General features: G+C 40.7%; 1 protein-coding gene across 2 annotated transcripts in view; it reads left to right on the top strand.

The window, feature by feature from the left end:
• The first annotated feature begins 488 nt into the window (after positions 1-488).
• LOC148776003 (uncharacterized) overlaps positions 489-23743 on the top strand; it is a 125086-nt gene continuing 101831 nt past the window's right edge. The window contains exons 1-2 of one of the 2 annotated variants that reach the window (XM_088842140.1): positions 489-746; positions 22127-23121. In XM_088842140.1, the coding sequence (XP_088698266.1) occupies positions 492-746; positions 22127-22165 (294 nt within the window). In that variant the 5' untranslated portion in view covers positions 489-491 and the 3' untranslated portion in view covers positions 22166-23121. Of the gene's footprint in view, positions 747-22126; positions 23122-23743 lie in introns of those variants that run through there. The other variant, XM_088842139.1, reaches the window with a different exon arrangement.

Here is a 23743-nt window from a genome sequence, read left to right as displayed (position 1 = left end):
TTTTAGGGGGAGGGAGGACAAACTCCTTCACAGCAGGTTCAATGCAGCAACATTCACCTTCTTAATGACGTGAACAACACTCGTTTAAAAAAAATAACACTAGTGTATTTGAAACAGGAAGGTGTTTGTTGACACAAGTGAGTGTGTGTATGCAAGATTTTAAGGTGCAAGTGGGCTTTCATGCCAGCGCTTGCCACGGGAAACCAATTTTCAAAATCAAAACCAAGAACGTCAATGAAAACGTAAGTACGCCCCCTTCTGTTTTAATTTTTACGCTAGGCTCTCAGGGGTCCTCTCGGAAAATGGGTCTTTTTACAATCCTGTAGTGACTGGACATGCCAGAAGCTCTCTTGTTGGCACTAACTTCGGTCCTTTTAGAAAGCGGACCCCGAGTGGCCGCACGAAAGAATCCCCCGGGCGCTTTTATAACATTCAGGTACCAGCGTCCCAACCCCGAGCGGTTCAGTGGTGAGGTGTGGGATCTGGCGCAGATGTTTTCCGTCCCAAGAGCCTCGGGCACCCGAGGGGGCGGGGCCGGTGCCAAGCAGCGCCCCGCCTCTCGGGGTGTCCCGGCTCCGCCCTCCAGTCGCTCGGCTTCGCAGGGGAGCTGGCCGGGCGGCGCGGGGCCGCCAGGCTCCCTGTCGGGCCTCCCCGCCCCGCCTCGCGCCCCTTCCCGCTGCTGGTCCCCAGAACCGGCCCCAGGCTGCCCTTCCCCGGTGGCCCCCGCGCGTGGCGGCGTCCCGCAGGTAAGCTAACCCGCGACTCATGCTCACTCCCACCCGCCTCCCCCCGGGCTTCGGGCTTCGGGCGCTGTGGCTTCAGCAACCGCCTCCCGAGCGGCGGGCTGCGTCCCGAGGCCTGAAGCTCGTGCGGGAGGCCCGGGGTTCAGCGCAGCCGCGTCTGCAGACTCCATCGACCATTTGGAGCTCTGTGACTGTACCTTGTGCAGCCCCTTCCCAAAGGGGAAGAGAATTACTGTTTCAGGTCCCTTTTACGCTTTGTTTTCCAAAAATATATTATGCCCTAAACAACAAATGGAATCCTATTTTCAGAATGTTAGTCTGCTTTGGGCCCCATCTCCTGGCATAAGGATTCTGGGACCCTGGCTCGGAGGCAGCGTAGGTAAATGAACGGTGCTGAGATGACGATCAGCTGGCTATTTCCAGGAGAAGCCAGGAGGCCTGGCGTTTCTGGGGCGTGTGGTTGGAAGCGGCGGTTCTGAAGCAGCCCCCTGGCTGGACGCTAACTAAGCCCTCGCCGAGGGGACAGACCCTGCCTGCTGAGAAGGCTGGGGTTATGTCTAAAGTACCTCCTTTACAGAAAGAAAAAAACCTTACACGCAAGCGCTGATGGACACACTAAAAATTGTACCAGACCCATGGCACGTGGGGTCATTTGGACACTTAAATAGGAAGACAATATATTTTAACCAGAGCAAGTGTACTAAATAGGTTCATGATTACTCATGAGATGAGGGGAGTCCGAATTGAGGAGTCCTGTTCTTCAAAGGACTGTTGGGAAGGAAAACTGTTGGCTCTAGGACTGTTGGGAAGGAAAACTGTTGGCTCTAATTTAGACTCAGTGATTAGAAGCCTGTGAGTTAACTGGCAAAAGACAGGTTAACAGGAGAAAAGGCAAAGCTTGTTCATATGCACATAAATCCAGCAAAGAAGTGGTCCTTCCAAATTAGAGGTAGATGTTTATAATCTAATTTAATAGGGGGAGAAAAGGAATTCTATGGGAAGATCAAATGGTTTCTTTTTTAAATAAGCTTTCCAGTGCAATTGTTTCTTAATTTGACTATAGTTGATTTACATGATTAGTTTCAGTGTACAACATAGGGATTCAATATTTTTATAGATTTAGGGAAGACGGGTTTTTAGGGGAATAAATGGAAGCTAAAAAAGTTTGTGATAATGTTTGTTTATGCAGGTGCAAGCGTTTTCTGTGTTCTTTGGTGAGTGCAACTCCCCAGGAGAGAGCATTGATTGATTCCAACCTCACTCTCAGAAGCTTTTGCCTTTAGTCGGATAAGGGAAGCTTTGAAAATGCTTATTTTGCATCTGTTGAATTTCAGATGTCTTAGGTTTAAATTAATCTTCGCATCAACTCTGGGAGTCCAAGGGGTCCTCACAAATAAATGGCTGGAATGACTCACTAGGACAGGTAACTGAAAGTTACCTGTGTCCTGTCCCATTACATAGTATTGTGAAGGGAACAAAATTCCAAGTCTGGGCATTGTTTGTGTTTAGATAAAGACAAACGTGTAAGTGTTTGTGACTGTGTGTACCTTCACCTTAGTATTTAATTATGGCCCACGTTGTCATGGCGTTTTCTTTGCTGTTTCTGGTGGAATCTTTGGTTAAGATGGGTTTGAGCTGAACTGCTAATGCTAAGTATAAGGAAAACATTCCAGCTTGTCATCTTCACTGGAGGCCTGACTCCCTGGTCCAGTTCTGGTCCCTAAGGCAGGAAGTTATCTTGTGCACCTGGTCTCTCCTTTCAAAAGGGCCCTTCTGCTCAATTTCACTACTTTACATTATGAGCAAAAAACCACAGTTCCAACACATACCCACAAGAAGGACTAACATTTAAAAGACCAAAACTATTAAGTATCAAGAAGAATCTAGTTAAATTCTGATAGAGGTATAAAGTGGTACAACCATATTAGAAAACTGTTTACAAGGGTTGAATGTGTATATCCTGTGACTGTCTTCTCACTCAGGGGCAAAAGCCCAACAGAGATGTATAACTTGTTCCCAAGGCACTATGAGAAAGGCAGCTTTATTCCTACAGCCCCCATCTGGAGGCTCTCCCCATGACCTGCACATTAGAATGGCTACAAATGGAATACTGTATAACAGCATAAGAATGAAAATCTACAAATGTGTGCCATAGACTCAATGTTGATCAAAATCAACTAGACAAAGTGTACATAACCCCATGTATATGACTCCCATGTATATAAACAGGGAAGGAGTAACCGAAATGGGGTTGTGGTAACTCTCTTGATCTGGGTATTGCATGCAGGGTGTGTGCAGTTCGTGAAAATTCACTGAGCCATACACTGAGATCTCTGCACTTTTCTGTTTCAGTGGAGCATTAAAAGAAAAAGGGAGGCTCTGTGAAAGGTAAAAGCTGATGCTTGGCACAAATGCAGTTCTTTCCAGGCAACCTTCCTACCCCTGGACCCGATTTCTTTTCTGGCTATTGCTGCTACCGGGAGCCCATCCATACTGGCCCGCTTTCCCAATCACCCAAACCTCAGTCTCCCTGTTCCCCAGCTTCCTCCCTCCCATCTCTAGGCTCCCTTCCACTCTTCCTTAAGCTTACCAACACCCAGGAGGATTTGTTTTGATTTAGTCAATTTGGAAAGAGAGGTAGAAGAGAGAAATGGACTTTAAAAACCTCCATCCACTAGTCTCTGCAGTTGATGGTTGAGCCTCAGACATTGAAAGCCATTTAATCTCATACGTACATATGCTGACTGACTTACATGCAGTCTTGTTTAACATGCAAGATCTGTTGACCCAATTCCACATTCATGTAGCCCGATTGACATTTTTTAATATTTATTTATTTTTGGGGGGGTGTCTTAGTTGCAGGGTGCAGGCTTAGTTGCCCTGCAGCGTGTGGGAACCCAGTTCCCCGACCAGGATCGAACCTGTGTCCCCTGCTTTGGAAGGCAGCTTCTTAATCACTTGACTACCAGCAAGTCCCTTGATTGACTTTTAACGTTATATTTTATTTTTAGATATATGTTGATTCAGATACTGTTGTAAGAAATAAGACAGAGATCCCATGTATTCTTTACCCAGTTTCCCCCTACCATCTTGCAAAACTGTATTAAATATTATGCTCAAAATACTGACATCGATACGGACAAAATGAAAAGCATTTTCATCACCATAAGAACACCTACTACCCTCCCTCTCCCATCCTCCTAAATCCATGGTGATGACTTATCTGTCCTCCAGTCATGTAACTGTCTCATTTCAAGAATGGAATATAGGGAATTCTCTGGCGGTCCAGTGGTTAAGACTCCATGCTTCCACTTCAGGGCAGCACAGGTTTGATCCCTGGTCAGGGAATTAAGATCCTGCATCCAGCATGCTGCTCAGCCAGAAAAAAAAAAGAATGGAAACATACAGTGTATAACCTTTGGGACTGGCTTTTTTCAATCATAATTCTCTAGAAATTCATCTTGGTTGTTGTCTTTATCAGTAATTTGTTCTTTTTGATTCAGTTCAGTCGCTCAGTCATGTCCAATTCTTTGCGACCCCATGGACTGCAGCACACCAGGCCTCCCTGTCCATCACCAACTCCCGGAGCTTACTCAAGCTCATGCCCATTGAGTCATCCAACCATCTCATCCTCTGTCGTCCCCTTCTCCTGCTGCCTTCAGTCTTTCCCAGCATCAGGGTCTTCAAATGAGTCACCTCTTCCCATCAGGTTGCCAAAGTATTGGAGTTTCAGCCTCAACATCAGTCCTTCCAATGAATATTCAGGACTGATTTCTTTTAGGATGGACTGGTTGGATCTCCTTGCAGTCCAAGGGACTCTCAAGAGTCTTCTCCAACACCACAGTTCAAAAGCATCAATTTTTCGGCGCTCAGCCTTCATGGCATGGATGCACCATGGTTCGTTTAACCACTTGTTCAAAGGACATCTGGATTGTTTCTAGCTTCAAACTATGAGAGAGAAAGCTTCTGTAAACATTCATGTACAGGTTTCCGTGTGAACATGTCTTCATTTTCTCTGGGGTAAATGCCCAAGAGTGCCGTCACAGGATCGTATGGTATTTTCATGTTTACTTTTGGAGAAGCTATCAAAATGTTTTCTAGAGTCCAGTGTACCTTTTTACACATTAACCGCAATGTGTGATGATCCAGTTTCTCTGTATCCAGGATTTGGTTTTGTCGCTGCCTTTCAGCTTAGCCATTCTGATGCGTGTGCAGTTGCAGCCCGCTGTTGTTTTAACGTGCATTTCCCTCATGTGCACACTTGTCATCTCTGTGTCCTCCTCAGTGAGACGTCTCTGTTGTTGCCCATTTTCTAATTGGCTTGGGGTTTTTTATCATGTGGTTTTTTATCATTTTTTATTCACTTTACTTGATCAAGTAGTACAGAGCTCCCATACACCCCTTTCAGTCGTCTCCGCTCAGGTTGCCGCTATTGATACTTTGCCCCTGTTAATACCTTACAGTGGTCCGTTTGTTACAGTTGATCAGCCAATATTGATAAATCATTAACTAAAGGCCAAAGTTTATGTTAGGCTTTATTCTTTTTTTAATTTATTTTTATTGATGGATAGTTGAACTAGTTTTGTTAGTTACTTCTGCACAGCAAAGTGACCCAGTCATACATGTTCTTTTCATTATGCTTTATCACAGAATATTGAACACACTGTACAGTAGGACCGTGTTGTTTATCCATTCTATATATGTGTGTGTGTGTATATATATATATATATATATAGGGTTTACTTTTATGTTGTACATTTCTATGGATTTTGACAAATGCATAATGTCATGCATCCACCATTATAGTATCATATAGAATAGTTTCGCTGCCCTAAAATTTCCATGAGTTTCCCCTTCCCCCTTGCAGTCACTCTTCTTTTTACTCTCTGTATAGTTTCAGCCTTTTGCAAAATGTCAATGTAGTTGGAATCATACAGTACGAAGCCTTTTCAGACTGGCTTCTTTCACTTAGTAATATGCATTTCAGTTTTCTCCAAGCCTTCTCATGTCTTCAAAGTTCATTTCTTTTTAGTGCTAAATAATATTCCGTTGTCTGGATGTACCACAGTTTACTGATTCTTTCACCTGCTGAAGGACATCTTGGTTGCTTCCTTTTTGGCAGTTATAAATAGAGCTGCTATAAATGTGTAGGTTTTTGTGTGGACATGAGTTTTCAACTAATTTGGGTAAACACCTGTGAGCACAGTTGCTGGCTGGATCATATGATAAACACATGCCTAGGTTTGTAAGAAACTGCCAGGCTGTCTTCCAAAGTGACTGTACCATTTTGCGCTGCCACCAGAAATGACTTCCTGTTGCCCTACATCCTTCTTAGCATTTGGTTCCATCAGGGTTTTGGGTATTAGCTATTTTAAAAGGTGTGTAGTGGCATCTCATTGCTTTAATTCATAGTTCTCTGATGATATATGAGGTTGCTTTTTGTGTGCTTATTTGCCATCTGTATTATCATTGATTTGAAGTCTGTTGAGTTCTTAAAGCCTATTTTTTACATTGTTTTCTTATTGTTGACTTTTTAGAATTCTTTGTGTATATTAGATACAGGTCCTTTATATGTTTTGGAGATAAAGTTCAACTTATCAATTTTGTCTTTCATGAATAATGCTTTTCATGTTGTATGTAAAAACTCCCAAACCCATAGGTCATCTGTGTTATTTTCTGGAAGTTCTATACTTTTGCTTTTAACATTTATGTCTATGATCTACTTTGAGTTAATTTTTGTGAAACGTGTAAGGTTTGTATCTAAATTGACTTCTTTGCGTGTGGATGTCCAGATGTTCCAGCACCATTTGTTGAAAAAAACCATCTTTTATCCATTAAATTGCCTTTGCTGCTTTGTGAAAGATTGGTTGACCCCATTTATGAGGGTCTATTTTGGGGCTCTGTATTTTGTTTCATCAGCTTCCCAGGTGGCTCATTCGTAAAGAATCCACCTGCAATGCAGGAGATGTGGGTTCTATCCCTGGATTGGGAAAATTCCCCGGAGAAGGAAATGGCAGCCCACTCCAGTACTCTTGCCTGGGAAATCCCCTGGTGGGCTACAGTCCATGGGGTACCAAAGAATTGGACATTCTGCTCCATTGTTCTATTTGTCTATTCTTTGGCCAGAACTACACCATCTTGATTACTATCAATTCAGTCAGTTCAGTCGCTCAGTCATGTCCGACTCTTTGCGACCCCATGAACCACAGCACGCCAGGCCTCCCTGTCTATCACCAACTCCCGGAGTTCACTCAAACTCATGTCCATAGAGTCGGTGATGCCATCCAGCCATCTCATTCTCTGTCGTCCCCTTCTCCTCCCACCCTCAATCCCTCCCAGCATCAGAGTCTTTTCAAGTGAGTCAACTCATCACATGAGGTGACCAAAGTATTGGAGTTTCAGCTTTAGCATCAGTCCTTCCAATGAACACCCAGGACTGATCTCCTTTAGAATGGACTGGTTGGATCTCCTTGCAGTATAAGGGACTCTCAAGAGTCTTCTCCAGCACCACAGTTCAAAAGCGTCAATTCTTCGGCGATCAGCTTACTTCACAGTCCAACTCTCACATCCATACATGACCACGGGAAAAACCATAGCCTTGACTAGATAGACCTTGGTTGGCAAAGTAATGTCTCTGCTTTTTAATATACTATCTAGGTTGGTCATAACTTTCCTTCCAAGGAGTAAGCGTCTTTTAATTTCATGGCTGTAAACAGCATCCGCAGTGATTTTGGAGCCCAAAAAAATAAAGTCTGATACTGTTTCCACTGTTTTCCATCTATTTCCCATGAAGTGATGGGACCAGATGCCATGATCTTTGTTTTCTGAATGTTGAGCTTCAAGCCAACCTTTTCACTCTCCTCTTTCACTTTCATCAAGAGGCTTTTTAGTTCCTCTTCACTTTCTGCCATAAGGGTGGTGTCATCTGCATATCTGAGGTTACTGATATTTCTCCCAGCAATCTTGATTCCAGCCTGTGCTTCTTCCAGCCCAGCGTTCCTCATGATGTACTCTTGATTACTATAGTATTGTATTAAAGTCAGGTAGGGCACGACTGAAGTGACTTAGCAGCAGCAGCAGCAGTAGTGTCAGTCTCACAAGTTGGTTCCTTTTCAGTGTTGTGTTGGATGTTGTAGATTCTTTCCCTTTATATACAAACTGTAGAATCAGTTTATCAGGATCCACAAAATAACTTTCTGGCATTTGGGTGGGACTGCATTGAATCTGTAGATCAGCTCGGGAAGAATTGATACCTTTAATAGTTGAGTCTTCTTATGGATAAATATGAAATATATCTCCATTTTTTACTTTTCCTTTCTTTTTGTAGAATATGTAGTTTTCCTCATATAAATCTTGCATATATAGTTTAGATTTATACCTAAGCATTTCATTTTGGGGTGATAAGGTTGATATATAGAAAAGCAATGAACTTTTTATTTTTTAGCCTTATATCCTGAAACCTTGTTACATAATCTCTCACAAATTCCAGGGATTTTTGTTTGGTCAATTCTTCGAGGTTTTCTGCATAGATAACCCTGTGTTAAATGCAAACAACAGTTTGATGTCTTCCTTCCCATTATTTCCTTTTCTTTTCTTATTGTTTTAGCTAGGAATTCCAATATAATAGTGAACAGGAGTGGTGAGAAAAAGATATCTTTACCTTGTTTCCAATCTTAGTGGGAAAGCATCTAAATTATTAGCCTTAAGTATGATGTAAGCTATAGGTTTTTCATAATTGTTCTTTATTGAGATGAGAAAGTTCCTCTCTGTTGCTGTTTTTTTGTAATGAATAGGCGTTGGGTTTTGCCAAATGTCTTTCCTAAATCTATTGAGATGATGATACAGTTTTTCTTGATTTTTAAGTATAAAAGTCTTTTATACTTGGAATAAATCCCACTTGGCCATGGTGTGTATAATTTTGTTTGTACATAATTGGATTTGATTTGCTAATATTTTGTTGGAGATTTTACATCTGTGTTCATGAAAGGTACTGGTCTACAGTTTTGCTTTCTCGTAATGCCTTTATTTGATTTTATGTTAGAGTAATGCTCTCCTCATAGAATGAATTGGGATTTGTTTCTTATGCTTCTGGTTTCTGAAAGATATTGTGGAGAATTGATGTCATTCCTTCCTTTAATGTTTGGTCGAATTCATTAGTGAAACCACCTGAGTCTGGTGCTTTCTATTTTAGAAAGTTATTAACAGTTGATTCAGTTTCTTTAATAGATATATGTCTATTCAGATTATCTGTTTTTCCTTGTGTGAGTTTTGGTAGATTGTACCTTTCAAGAAATTGGTCTGTTTCATGTAAATTATCAAATTTATGGGCATAGAGAGAGAGTTGTTCACAATCCTTTATTAACCTTTTAACGTTCATAGACTCAGTGCTGGTGGGCTCTCCTTCACTTGTGATATTAGTCATCAATGCCTTCTCTCTCTCTTTTTTTCTTTTGGTTAGCCTAGCTGGATAGAGGTTTATCAATTTTATTGATCTTTTCAAAGAACCAACATTTTTGGTTTCATTTTCTGTATCTTCCTGTTTTTGATGTCATTGATTTTTTTTGCTCTCATTTTTAATTTATTTAAAAATTGTTATTGATGTATGGTTGATATACAATGTTGTGTTAATTCTTCTGTATAGCAAAAATGACTCAATTATGTAAGTATATGCACACACACACGTATATATATTCTTTTCTGTTACGATTTGTCACAAGATATTGAATATGGTTCCCTGTGCCACACAGTAGGACCATGTTGTTTATCCATCCTATATATCTGCTAATCTCAAACTCTCATTCTTCCCCTCCCCTCCCTGTCCCGCCACACCCAGCCTTGGCAACCGCAAATCTGTTCTCTGTGAGTCTGTTTTGTAGATATGTTGACTTGTATCATATTTTAGATTCTACATATAAGTGATATCATTTGGTTTTTTGTCTTTCTCTTTTTAACTTCCTTCACTTAGTATGATGATCTCTAGGTCCATTCATGTTGCTGCAAATAGAACTATTGCATTCTTTTGATGCAGAGTCATATTCCATTGTTTATATATACCACATCTTCTTTATCCATTCATCTGTCAATAGACATTTAGGTTTCCATGTCTTCGCTATTGTAAATAGTGCTGCCATAAACATAGGAGTAGGTCTGTCTTTTCAAATATAGTTTTTTCTGGGTATATGCCCAGGAATGGGATTCTTGGGTCATATGGCAACTCTAGTTTTTTGAGGAACCTCTACATTGGCTGCACCAATTAACATTCCTACCACAATGTGAGAGGGTTCCCTTTTCTTCACATCCTCTCCAGCATTTGTTATTTGTAGACTTTTTAATGATGGCCCTTCTCACTGATGTGAGGCTTTGTCTCATTATATTTCTCTCATTATTAGTGATGTCAAGCATCTTTTCATATGCTTTTTGGCCATCTGTGTTTCTTCTTTGGAAAAATGTCTATTTGGGTCTTCTGTTCATTTTCCGATTGGGTTGTTTGTTGTCGTTATTAAGTTGTATGAACTATTTGTATAGTTTGGATATTAAGCCCTTGTCAGTCCCATTATTTGCAAATAATTTCTTCCATTCAGTAGGTTTTCTTTTCATAGAAAAGATGTTTTTTATGTTTTCCTTTGCTGTGCAAAAGCTTGTAAGTTTGATTAGGTTTCACTTGCTTATTTTTGTTTTTATTTCTATTGCTTTGGGAGACAGACCTAAGAAAACATTAGTACAATTTATGTCAGATAACTTTTTGCCTGTGTTTTCTTCTAGGAGTTTCATGGTGTTGTATCTTATGTTTAAGCCTTTAAGCCATTTTGAGTCTATTCTGTGTATGATGAAACTTCATTAATTTTCATGCGGCTGGCCAACTTTCCCAACACCACTTGCTGAAGACACTTTCTTTTCTCCGTTGTATATTCTTACGTCCTTTGTTGAAGATCAATTGACTGTAGGCATGTGGGCTCTCTATTTATTTCTGGGCACCCTGTTCTGTTCCATAGATTTGTAGGTCTGTTTTTGTGCTATTACCATGTTGTTTTGTTTACCATAGGTTTGTATTAGATTTGTGCAAACATAATTGTGGTTGTGGATCGTGAATTTTAAATCACTATAACTAGGCTCAAGCACATATTTATTAATCAAAATAGGAACCATTATAATCAACACATTTTTGCCAAAAGAAATAAGTTTATTTATTCCTGTAGCATAAAAATCCATGCTTCAGGATTCAACGAACTCTTTGAAAGTATTTTCTGCCTCCTGCTGGTTGTGGAAGGGTTTTCCCTGCAAAAAGTTGTCGAGATGCTTGAAGAAGTGATAGTTGGTTGGCAAGAGGTCAAGTGAATATGATGGATGAGGCAAAATTTTGTAGCCCAATTCGTTCAACTTTTGAAGCATTGGTTGTGTGACGTGCAGTTGGGCATTGTCGCAGAGAAGAATTGGCTCCTTTCTGTTGACCAGTGCTCGCTGCAGGCATTGCAGTTTTTTGTGCATCTCATCAATTTGCTGAGCACACTTCTCAGATATAATGGTTTTGCCAGGATTCAGAAAGCTGTAGTGAATCAGACAGGCAGCAACCACCAAACAGTGACTGTTAACATTTTTTGGTGCAACTTTGGCTTTGGGAAGTGCGTTAGAGCTTCTTCTTGTTTCCAAACACTGAGCTAGTCATCTCTGGTTGTCATTGTATAAAATCTTGTTTTTCATCACACATCACAATCCAGTTGAGAAATGGTTCGTCGTTGTTGCATAGAATAAGAATGTGTGTGTGTGTTAGTCGTTTAGTTGTTTTCAGCTCTTTGCGACCCCACGGATGGTAGCCTGCCAGGCTCCTCTGTTCATGGAATTCTCCAGTCAAGGATACTGGAGTGGGTTGCCATTTCCCATTCCAAAATAAGAGAAGCACTTCAAAATGACACTTTTTAAATGTCCAGTCAGCTAAGGAGGCACCCACTTATCAGTCTTTTTCACCTTTACAATTTGGTTCAAATACCAACCACTGTAGAATGGTTGGCGTTGCGTTCTTCAGCAGCTTCTCCTGTAGTTGTAAGAGGTTCATCTTTGATGATGGCTCTCAATCGGTCGTTGTCAACTTCTGATGGCTGGCCTCTGCACTCCTTATCTTCAAAGCTCTCGTCTTTTTGGCCGAAATTCTTGAACCACCACTGCACTGTACATTCGTTAGAAGTTCCTAGGCCAGATGCATTGTTGATATTACAAGTTGTTTCTGCTGCTTTATGACCCATTTTGAACTCAAATAAGAAAATCACTTGTATTATCTTTTTGTCTAACATCATTTCCGTAATCTGAAATACATGTAAAATAAAAAGCAAGTAATAAGTCATTAGCAAAAAATCAAAGTGAAAAATAGGCATTAAAGTGCTGTATAACATAACCACATTTAAGAATGTGTTCCAGTATCACATGACAAAGTTCAACAGTGCAAAACCACAGTTACTTTTGCACCAATCTAATAGTGTTGTCTGAAGTCTGGGAGGGTTATGCCTCCTGCTGTCTTCTTTTTCCTCAGGATTGCTTTAGCAATTCTGGGTCTTTTAGGTTGTGTTTGTTCAATCGCCAAGTCGTGTCTAACTCTTCACGACCCCATGGCCTGCAGCACACCAGGCCTTCTGGTCCCTCACCATCTCCCAGAGTTTGCCCTCGTTCATATGCATTGAATCGGTGATGCCATCCAACCGTCTCATCCTCTGTTGCCCTCTTCTCCTGCCGTCGGTCTTTCCCAGCATCAGGGTCTTTTCCATCTGAGTTGGAGCTTCAGCTCCAAGTATTGGAACTTCAGCTTCAGTATCAGTCCTTCCAATGAATATTCAGGGTTGATTTCCTTTAGGATTGACTGGTTTGATCTTGCTTTCCAAGGGGCTCTCAAGAGTCTTCTCCAGCACCAAAGTTTGAAAACATCAGTTCTTTGGTGCTCAGCCTTCTTTGTTGTCCAACTCTCACATCTGTACATGACTGCTGGAAAGACAATAACTTTGACTATACGGACCTTTATTGGCAAAGCAATGTCTTTGCTTTTTAACACACTGTCTAGGTTTATCATAGCTTTCCTGCCAAGAAGCAGTCATCTTCTAGTTTCATGGCTGCAGTCAACATCCACAGTGATTTTAGAGCCCAAGAAGTGGAACTCTGTCACTGCTTGCACCTTTTCCCCTTCAGTTTGCCATGAAGTGATGTTACTGGATGCCATGATCTTAGTTTTTTGATATTGAGTTTTAAGCCAGCTTTTTCACTCTCCTCCTTCACCCTCATCAAAAGGCTTTTTAGTTTCTGTTTGCTTTCTGCCATTAAAGTGGTATCATATGCATATCTGAGGTTGTATTTCCTGGCAGTCTTAATTCCAGCTTGTAAATCATCCAGCCCAGAATTTCGCATCATGTGCTCTGCACATAAGTTAAATAAGCAGAGTGATAATAAACAGCCTTATCGTACTCCTTTCTCAATCTTGAAACAGTCAATTGTCCCATACAGGGTTCTAACTGTTATACCTTGACACACATTCAGGCTTCTTAGGAGACAGGTAAAATGGTCTGGTAGTTCCATCTCTTTATAAGTTTTCCATGGTTGGTTATGATCCACACAGGCAAAGGCTTTAGCATAATCCTGAACAGAGGTAGATGTTTTTCTAGAATTCCCTTGCTTTCTGGGAAATCATGGGAATGATTCTGCAAATGTTGGCTATTTGATCTTTGCTTTCTCTGCCTTTTCTAAACCCAGCTTGGACATCTGGAAGTTCTCAGTTCACATAATGCCGAAGCCTAGTTTGGAGGATTTTGAGCATGACCTTACTAACATGGGATATGAGTGCAGTTGTCCGGTAGTTTGAACATTCTTTAATACTGCTCTTTTGGGGAATTGGGATGAGGATTGACCTTTTCCAGTCCTGTGGCCAGTGGTGGGTTTTCCAAATTTGCTGACATATTGAGTGCAGCACTTTAATAGCATCATCTTTTAGAATTTTAAATAGTTCTGCTGGAATTCCATTGCCTCCACTAACTTTATTGGCAGCAGCGCTTCCTAAGACCCACTTCACACTCCAGAATATCTGGCTCTAGGTGAGAGACTACACCATTGTAGTTACTCGAGTCATTAAGACCTTTATTGTACAGTTCTTCTGTGTATTCTTTCCGTTTCTTCTTGATCTCTTCTGCTTCTATTAGGTCTTTACTGTTTCTGTCCTTTATTGTGCCTGCCTTTGGATGGAATGTTCCTTTGTTATTTCCCGTCTTCTTGAAGAGATCTATAGTCTTACCCTTTCTGTTGTTTTCCTCTCTGTTTCTTTGCATTGTTCATTGAAGAAGGCCTTCTTGTCTCTCCTTGTTCTCTGGAACTCTGCATACCTTTCCCTTTCTCTGTTGCTTTTTGCTTCTCTTTTTTCCTCAGCTATCTGTAAAGTGCCTCAGACAACCGCATTGCCTTCTTGCATTTCTTTTTCTTTGGGATGGTTTTGTTCACTGCCTCCTGTACAGTATTATGTACCTGTATCCATAATTCTTCAGGCAATCTGTTTGCTACATCTAATCCCTTGAATCTGTTCATCACCTCTGCTCTGTATTCATAGGGGATTTGATTTAAGTCATAGCCGAAGGGCCTAGTGGTTTTTCCTGCTTTCTTGAGTTTCAGCCTGAATTTTGCTATGAGGAGCTAATGATCTGAGTCACAGTCAGCTCCAGATCTTGTTTTTGGTGACCGTATACAGCTTCTCCATCCTCGGCTTCAAAGGATGTAATCAGTCTGATTTTGGTATTGACCATTTGGTGATGTCCATGTGTAAAGTCATCTCTTGTGTTGAAAAAGGGTGTTATGACCAGTGCATTCTCTTGGCAGAATTCTGTTAGCCTTTGCCCTGCTTCATTTAGTACTCCATGGCCAAATTTGCCTGTTACTCCAGGTATTTCCTGACTTCCCACTTTTGCATTCCAGTCCCCTATAATGAAAAGGACATCTTTATTTGGTGTTAGTTCTAGAAGGTCTTGTAGGTCTTCATAGAACTGTTCAACTTCTGTTTCTTCAGCATTACTGGTTGGGGCATAGACTTGGATTACTGTGATATTGAATGGTTTACCTTGGAAACAAATTGAGATCATACTGTCGTTTTTGAGATTGCACCCAAGTACTGCATTTTGGACTCTTGTTGACCATGATGGCTACTCCATTTCTTCTAAGGGATTCTTAGATACAATGGTCATCCAAATTAAATTCACCCATTCCTGTCATTTTTAGTTCACTGATTCCTAAGATGTCGATGTTTATTCTTGCCATCTCCTGCTTGACTGCATCCAGTTTACCTGGATTCATGGACCTAACATTCCAGGTTCCTATGCAGTTCTGTTGTTACAGCATCGGATTTGACTTTTATCACCAGACACATCCACAGCCGAGTGTCGTTTCCGCTTTGGCCCGGCCTGTTTGTTCTTTCTGGAGCTCTTAGTAGTTGTCCTCTGCTCTTCCCCGGTAGCGTACTGGATATCTTCTGACCTGGGGGGCTCACCTTTTGGTGTCATATCTTGTTCCCTTTTTCTACAGTTCATGGTTATGACCAACCTAGACAGCATATTAAAAAGGGGAGACATTACTTTCCCAACAAAGGTCCGTCTAGTCAAGGCTATGGTTTTTCCCGTGGTCATGTATGGATGTGAGAGTTGGACTGTGAAGAAAGCTGATCGCCGAAGAATTGATGCTTTTGAACTGTGGTGCTGGAGAAGACTCTTGAGAGTCCCTTGTACTGCAAGGAGATCCAACCAGTCCATTCTAAAGGAGATCAGTCCTGGGTGTTCATTGGAAGGACTGATGCTGAAGCTGAAGCTCCAATACTTTGGCCACCACATGCGATGAGTTGACTCACTGGAAAAGACTCTGATGCTGGGAGGGATTGGGGGCAGGAGGAGAAGGGGACGACAGAGAATGAGATGGCTGGATGGCATCACTGACTTGATGGACATGAGTTTGGGTGGACTCCGGGAGTTGGTGATGGACAGGGAGGCCTGGCATGCTACGATTCATGGGGTCGCAAAGAGTCAGACATGACTGAGCGACTGAACTGAACTGACAGTTCATGGGGTTCTCACAGCTATTATACTGGAATGTTTTGCCGTTCCTACCTCCAGTGGATCACACTTTGTCAGAACTCTCCACGTTGACCCTCCCACTGGGTGGCCCAACACAGCGTGGCTCATAGCTTCATTGAATTATTCAAGCCACTTTGCCACGACAAAGCAGTGATCCATGAAGGGGTGGGTATTTTATGGTTCCATATAAGTTTTAAAATTATTTGTTCTAAAAATAAATAAAATTATTTTTTGTAATTCTGTGAAAAATGACATCGGTAATTTGATAGGGATTGCATCAAATATGTTGATTGTTTTGGGTAGTATTAGCATTTTAACAATATTCTTCCAATCCAAGAGCATGGTATGTCTTTCCATTTCTTTGAATCATGTTTAGCATCCTTTATTAATATTTTATAGTTCTCAGCATAGAAATCTTTCACCTCCTTGGTGAGGTTTATTCCTGAGTGGTTTTTTTGGATGCAGTTTTAAAAGAGGTTGTTTATTTACCTTCTCTTTCTGATATTTTATTGTTAGTGTAAAAAAAGTAACCAATTTCTGTCTGTTAATCTCGTATCCTGCTACCTTGTTGAACTGATCAGTTCTGGTAGTATTTGTGTAGAGTCTTTAGTTTTTTCTGTATATAGTGTCATGTTGTCTGCATATAATGACAGCTTTACCTCTGCCCTACCAATTTGTGTACCTTTTATTTATTGTCTACTTGCTGTGGCTAAGACTTCCAATACTATGTTGAAGATAGTGGGCATCCTTGTCTTGTTCCAGATTTTACCATTGAGTATTCAATTGGCTGTGGGTTTGTCATAAATAGTTTTTATTATATTGAGATGTGTTCCCTCTATACCCACTTTGTTTCTTTCTATCAGGAATGGATGCTGAATTTTATCAAGTGCTTTTTCTGTATTTATTGAGATGATCTTGTGGCTTTCTCCTATCTTTTGTTTATGTGGTGTATCCCACTGAACCATCCTTGTGATGAATTCATCCTTGGGATGAATCCAGCTGGTCATGGTGTATATCCATTTTTATGTGTTGTTGGATTTGGCTTCCTTTTATTTCGTTGAGAATTTTTGCATCCATATTCATCAAAGATATTGGCCTGCAATTTTATTTTTTGTGTCTTTGTCTGCTTTTGGTATCAGCATGATGGTGACTTCATTTCATTTTTTCTTCTGCTTGCATTAGGTTTATTTACTTTTCTTTCTCTAGTTTACTAAAGTGAAAGCTTAAGTTTTGATTTTAGATCTTTTGTCATTTGTAATATAAAATATTGTAAGATGATAATTTGTATTTTCATTTAGTTCAAAATATTAATTTGATTTCTCTTGAGATTTTTTCCTTTGCCCCATGTTATTTATAAATTTGTTGTGTAATCTCCAAATATTTTTTTAATTTTCCAACTATCTTTCTTCTGTTGATTACCAGTTTAATTCCATTGTGATCTGAGAGCATGCTTTGTATGATATTTGTTCTTTTAAGTTTGTTGAAGTGTGTGTTATGGCTGAGAATATGGCCTGTCTTGGTCAATAATCCATGTCAATTTGAGAAATACATATATTCTGCTGCTGTTTTTGTTCAGATGCTCAGTCATGTCCAACTCTTTGCAACCCCATGGACTGCAGCACACCAGGCTTCCCTGTCCATCACCAACTCCGGAGTATGCTCAAACTCATGTCCATTGAGTCAGTGATGCCATCCAGCCATCTCATCCTCTCTTGTCCCCTTCTCCTCCTGCCTTCAGTCTTTCCCAGCATCAGGGTCTTTTCCTATGAATCAGTTCTTTGCATCAGGTGGCCAAAGTATTGGAGCTTCAGCTTCAGCATCAGTCCTTCCAGTGAATATTCAAGGTTGATTTCCTTTAGGATGGACTGGTTGGATCTCCTTGCAGTCCACAGGACTCGCAAGAGTTTTCTCCAGCACCACAGTTTGAAGGCGTCAATTCTTTGGTGCTCAGCCTTTTTTTATTGTCTAGCTCTCACATCTGTACATGACTACTGGAAAAACCATAGCTTTGACTATACGGACCTTAGTCAGCAAAGTAATGTCTCTGCTTTGTAACACACTTTCTAGGTTTGTCATAGCTTTTCTTCCAAGGAGTAAATTGTCTTTTAATTTCGTGGCTGCACGAAAAGTGCAGTCTGCACTTTAAAGTCACTGTCTGCATTGATTTTGGAGCCCAAGAAAATAAAATCTGTCACTTTTTCCACTTTTTCCCCATCTGTTTGCCATGAGGTGCTGGGACTAGATGCCATGATCTTCGTTTTTTGAATGTTGAGTTTTAAGCCAACTTTTTCACTCTCCTCTTTTACTTTCATCAAGAGGCTCTTTAATTCCTCTTTACTTTCTGCCATTAGGGTGGTGTCATCTGCATATCTGAGGATATTGATAGTTCTCCAGGCAATCTTGATTCCAGCTTGTGCTTCATCCAGCCCGGCATTTTGCATGATGTACTCTGCATGTAAGTTAAATAAGCAGGGTGACAATATACAGCTTTGACATACTCGTTTCCCAATTTGGAACCAATCCGTTGTTCCATGTCTGGTTCTCATTGTTGCTTTTCTCAGGAGGCAGGTAAGGTGGTCTGGTATTCCCATTTCTTAAAGAATTTTCCACAATTTGTTGTGATCTACACAAAGACTTAAGCATAGTCAATGAAGCAGAAGTAGATGTTTTTCTGGAATTCTGTTGCTTTTTCTGTGACCCAAAGGATGTTGGCAATTCAATCTCTGGTTCTGCTTCCTTTCCTAAATCCAGCTTGTACATCTGGAAATTCTTGGTTCACATGCCACTGAAGCCTAGCTTGAAAGATTTTGAGCATTACTTTGCTAATGTGTGAGATGAATGCAATTGTGTGGTAGTTTGAACATTTTTTGGTATTGTCCTTCTTTGTAATTGGAATGACAACTAACCTTTTCAAAAGTCCTGTGGCCACTGCTGAGTTTTCCAAATTTGCTGCCATATTGAGTGCAGCACTTTCACAGCATCATCTTTCAGGATTTGAAATAGCTCAGCTGGTATTCCATCACCTCTACTAGCTTTGTTTGCAGTGATGCTTCCTAAGGCCCACTTGACTTTACATTCCAGGTTGTCTGGCTCTAGGTGAGTGATCGCACCATCGTGGTTATCCAGGTCATTAAGGTCTTTTTAATATAGTTCTTCTGTGTACTGTTGCTGCCTCTTCTTAGTATCTTCTGCTTCTGTTAGGTCCAGTTCTACTATATCCCTACTGATTTTTTGCCTGCTGGATCTTTCAGTTATTGATGGAGATGTGGTGACACCTCCAACTGTAACAGTGGATTTATCTGTTTCTCCTTTCAGTTCTATCAGTTTTTGTCTCAAGTATTTGGATGGTCTGTTGTCAGAGCCATGTCCTAAGCATAGTTATGTGTTCTTGGAGACTTGATTCACTTATCATTTATGTAATGCCCCTTTCTATTGTGGATAATTTTCCTTATTCTGAAGGTTGCTGTGTCTAAAATTAATGTAACTACTACAGCTTTCTTTTTTATTGTTGGTTTTTGGTTGTGCTGACACTTTGTTGCTGCAGGCAGGCTTTCTCTGGTTGCAGTGAGCAAGGGCTGCTCTTGGTCGCGGTGGCCGGGCTTCCCTTGCTGGTAGCTTCCCTTGTTGCAGAGCTCTGTCTCTGGGACGTGTGGACTCAGTAATGGTGCTTGGGGCTTAGTTGCTTCACGGCATGTGGGATCTTCCTGAACCAAGGATTGAACCCACGTCCCCTGCATTTGTAGGCAGATTCCTATCCACTGTGCCACCAGGGAAGTCCCATATTACAGCTTTCTTTTGATTTGTGTTAGTATGATGTATCTTTCTTTGTCTCTACTTTAAAAAATTTCTTAATTGTGGTTTAAAAAAAAAAGCTAACATAACACAGCCCTACCACCTGAACCGTTTCTAAGTGTTCAAGTAGTATTAAGTATATTCATTGTTGTGCAGTGGATATTGAAAACTCTTTCTTCTTGTGAAACTGTAACGCTATACACATTAAGCAATTAAGCAACAACTCCCCACTGTCTTCCTCCCCAGCCCCTGACAGCCACCATTCTGCTTCCTGTTTCTATGATGTTAACTACTCTAGATGCTTCATTTATGTGGACTCATACAGTAATTTTTTTTTTATGACTGGCTTGTTTCACTTAGCGTAGTATCTTTCATCCATATTGTAGCATATGTCAAAATATCCTTTTTTTTTAAGCTGAGTAATATTCCATTGCTTGTTGGTATCACAGTTTATCCATTCATCCATCTATTGATGCGTACTTGGATTGCTTCTACCTCTTGGCTATCATGCATAATGTTGCTATCAAAATGGGTGTGCAACTGTCTCTTTAAGATTCTGGTTTTAGTTTTATTGGATACTCAGAAGTGTTTTCGCTAGATCCAAGTGGTAATTATATTTTTAATTTTTTGATGAATCACTGTACTGTTTTCAATAGTGGCTACACCATCTTACACTCCCACCACCAGAGTTCACAAAGTTTCCAGTTTCTTCACTTTATTGTTAATACTGGTTGTTTCCTGTTGTGTTTTGTTTGAATAATACCTACCCTAATGAGTGTGATGTGATTCCATCCTTTTACTTCTTTCTAATCTATATCTTTATATTTAAAGTGGATCTCATGTAGATAACATATAATTGGGACTCATTACTCTCTCTCTACCTTTTAATTGGTGTATTTAGGTAATTTACACTTAGTGATTTTTGATGTAGTTGAATCAATAGCAATCATATTCACAGCTGTTTATTATACATTGCTCTCATTTTTGGTTTCTTTTAAAATTTCCTCTTTTTCTGCCTTCTATGCATTTATCGAGTAAATCATAAGATTCGATTTTCTCTTATTTCTTAGAACTTCAGTTGTACTTCTTTTACAATTTTTTGTTATTAGTGGCCCTAGGATTTGCAGTTTGCATTTATACTGAACTCCGGGAGTTGGTGATGGACAGGGAGGCCTGGTGTGCTGTGATTCATGGGGTCGCAAAGAGTCGGACACGACTGAGGGACTGAACTGAACTGAAGTCCACTTTCAAATAACACTGTTCTGTGCTTCATGCATCCCTATGGACCGTAGCCTGCCAGACTCCTCTGTCCATGGAATTCTCCAGGCCAGAATACTGGAGTGGGTAAGCTGTTCCCTTCTCCAGGGGATCTTCCCAACCCAGGGGTTGAACCCAGGTCTCCTGCATTCAGGCGGATTATGTACCATCTGAGCCACAAGGGAAGCCATGTGGGTAGTGCTGTTACCGTATAATAGTGTATTTCCAGTTCCTCCTCCTCGTCCCTTGTAGCATGGCTTTCATTCATTCCACTTATACATAAGCTATAATCATCAAATACATTGTTGCTATTATTTTGAATAGTTACTACTAGATTAAGAATTTTGAAACTAAAAGATTTTATTTCACTTTCCTTCCTTTCATGTTCTTACTTTGTCATTTCCCCTCTCTCTGAAGAATTTCTTTTAATACTCCATGCAAGGCAGGTTGGCTGGTGACAAATTCCCTCAGTTTTTGTTTGTCTGAGAAACTCCTTATTGCTCCATTTTTGAAGGATACTTTTGCTTGATACAGACTCGTAAGTTGGTGGGTTTTTTTCTTTCACCATTTTAAATATTTTACTGCACTCTATACTTGCTTGCATGGTTTGTGAAGACAAGTCCAGTGTAATTTTTATTATTGTTTCTCCATAGGTAAGGTCTTTTTTCGGAGAAGGCAATGGCACGCCACTCCAGTACTCTTGCCTAGAAAATCCCATGGATGGAGGAGCCTGGTAGGCTGCAGTCCGTGGGGTCGCTAAGGGTCGGACACGACTGAGCGACTTCACTTTCACTTTTCACTTGCACATGTTGGAGAAGGAAATGGCAACCCACTCCAGTGTTCTTGCCTGGAGAATCCCAGGGACAGGGGAGCCTGGTGGGCTTCCGTCTATGGGGTCACACAGAGTCGGACACGACTGAAGCAACTTAGCAGCAGCAGCAAGGTCTTTTTTGCTTCTAGCTTCTTTCAAAAACTTTTGTCTTTGATTTTCCACACTTTAAATATGATATGCCTAGGTGTAGATTTGGGGGTGAGGGAGTGTTTATTCTGCTTGGTGTTTTCTGAGCTTCCTGGATCTGTGGTTTGCTTTGTGATGCTAATATTGGAAAATTCTCAATCATTATTAGTTAAAATATTTCTTTTGCTCTTTACTCTCTCTCTCCTTCTGCTGTTCCATTACACATGTTACACCATAATTGTTTCCTAATTCTTGAATAGTGTTGTCATTTTCATTTTTTTTTCCCCTTTGCGTTTCAGTTTGGGAAGTTTTTATTGACACATCTTCAAATTCACTGACTCAGTGTCAACTCTACTGTGAGTCCACCAAAGGTATTTTTCATTTCTGTTACAGTGTTTTTCACTTCTACATTTTCTTTTTAAAAACATTTTTATTGTTTTAAAAAAATTTTATTGCAGTATAGTTGCTTTGCAATGTTGTGTTAATCTGCTGGACAGCAAAGTGACTAAATTATTTATATATGTACATACGTGTGTGTGTGCATACATACATTCTTTTTCATATTCTTTTTCAGTGTGGTTCATCACAGAATATAAATATAGTTCTCTATGCCATACTGTAGGACCTTGATGTTTATGCATTGTGTGTCTGATAGTTTGCATCTACTAATCCCAGATCCCCACTCCATCCCTCCCCTTCTCTTCCTCCCCCTTAGCAACCACAGTTCTGTTCTCTATGTCTGTGAGTCTGTTTCTGTTTTATAGATAAGTTCATTTGTGTCTTTTTTAAAATTCCACATATGAGTGGTATCTTAACGGTGTTTGACATTTTGTGTGTGACTGACTTCACTTAGTATAATCATCTCTAGGTCCAACTGTGTTGCTGCAAATGGCATTATTGCATTCTCCTTTATGACTGGAGTGTTCCACTATATGAACCACATTTTCTTTATCCACTCACCTGTCCATGGACATTTGTCCAAATAATAGAGGTTGTTTCCATGTCTTGGTTGTTGTAAGTAGTATTGCCGTTAACATTTGTCGTTCTTGCTCAGTCGCGAAGTCACGTCTGACTCTTTACGACCCCACGGACTGTAGCACGCTAGGCTCTTCTGTTCTCCACTGTCTCCTCGGGTTTGCTCAGATTCACGTCCATTAAGCCAGTGATGCTATCTCCAAACTGAATATTGTTTCCATTTTGGCCCAGCCACTTCATTCTTTCTGGAGCTGTTAGTAATTGCCCTCTACTCTTCCCCAGAGCATATTGGACACTTTCCGACCTGGGGGACTCATCTTCTGACGTCATAGCTTTGTGTTTTTTCATATTGTCTGTGGGGTTCTCCAGGTAAGAATACTGTAGTGGATTGCCATTTCCTTCTCCAGTGGACCACGCTTTGTCAGCACTCTTCAAAGTGACCCATCTGTCTTGGGTGGCCCTGCAAGGTGTGGCTCATAGCTTCACTGAGTTATGCAAGCCCCTTCATCACAACAAGGCTGTGATACATGAAGGGGGCTATTAACATAGGAGTTTGTTGTTCCATGTACAGTTCTGACTGTTGCTTCCTGACCTGCATACAGGTTTCTCAAGAGGCAGATCAGGTGGTCTGGTATTCCCATCTCTTTCAGAATTTTCCACAGTTTGTTGTGATCCACACAGTCAAAGGCTTTGGCATAGTCAATGAAGCAGAAATAGATGTTTTTCTGGAACTCTCTTGCTTTCTCCATGATCCAGCGGATGTTGGCAATTTGATCTCTGGTGCCTCTGCCTTTTCTAAAACCTGCTTGAACATCTGGGAGTTCATGGTTCACATATTGCTGAAGCCTGGCTTGGAGAATTTTGAGCATGACTTTACTAGCGTGTGAGATGAGTGCAATTGTGCAGCAGTTTGAGCATTCTTTGGCATTGCCTTTCTTTAG

This window comes from Moschus berezovskii, chromosome 12 (genome assembly GCF_049115385.1).
Source record: "Moschus berezovskii isolate FMDL1 chromosome 12, NW_MosBer_1.0, whole genome shotgun sequence".
Taxonomy (NCBI): Eukaryota; Metazoa; Chordata; class Mammalia; order Artiodactyla; family Moschidae; genus Moschus; species Moschus berezovskii.
Note: the sequence above shows the minus strand (reverse complement) of the source record. Positions and strands in the feature narration are given on the sequence as shown.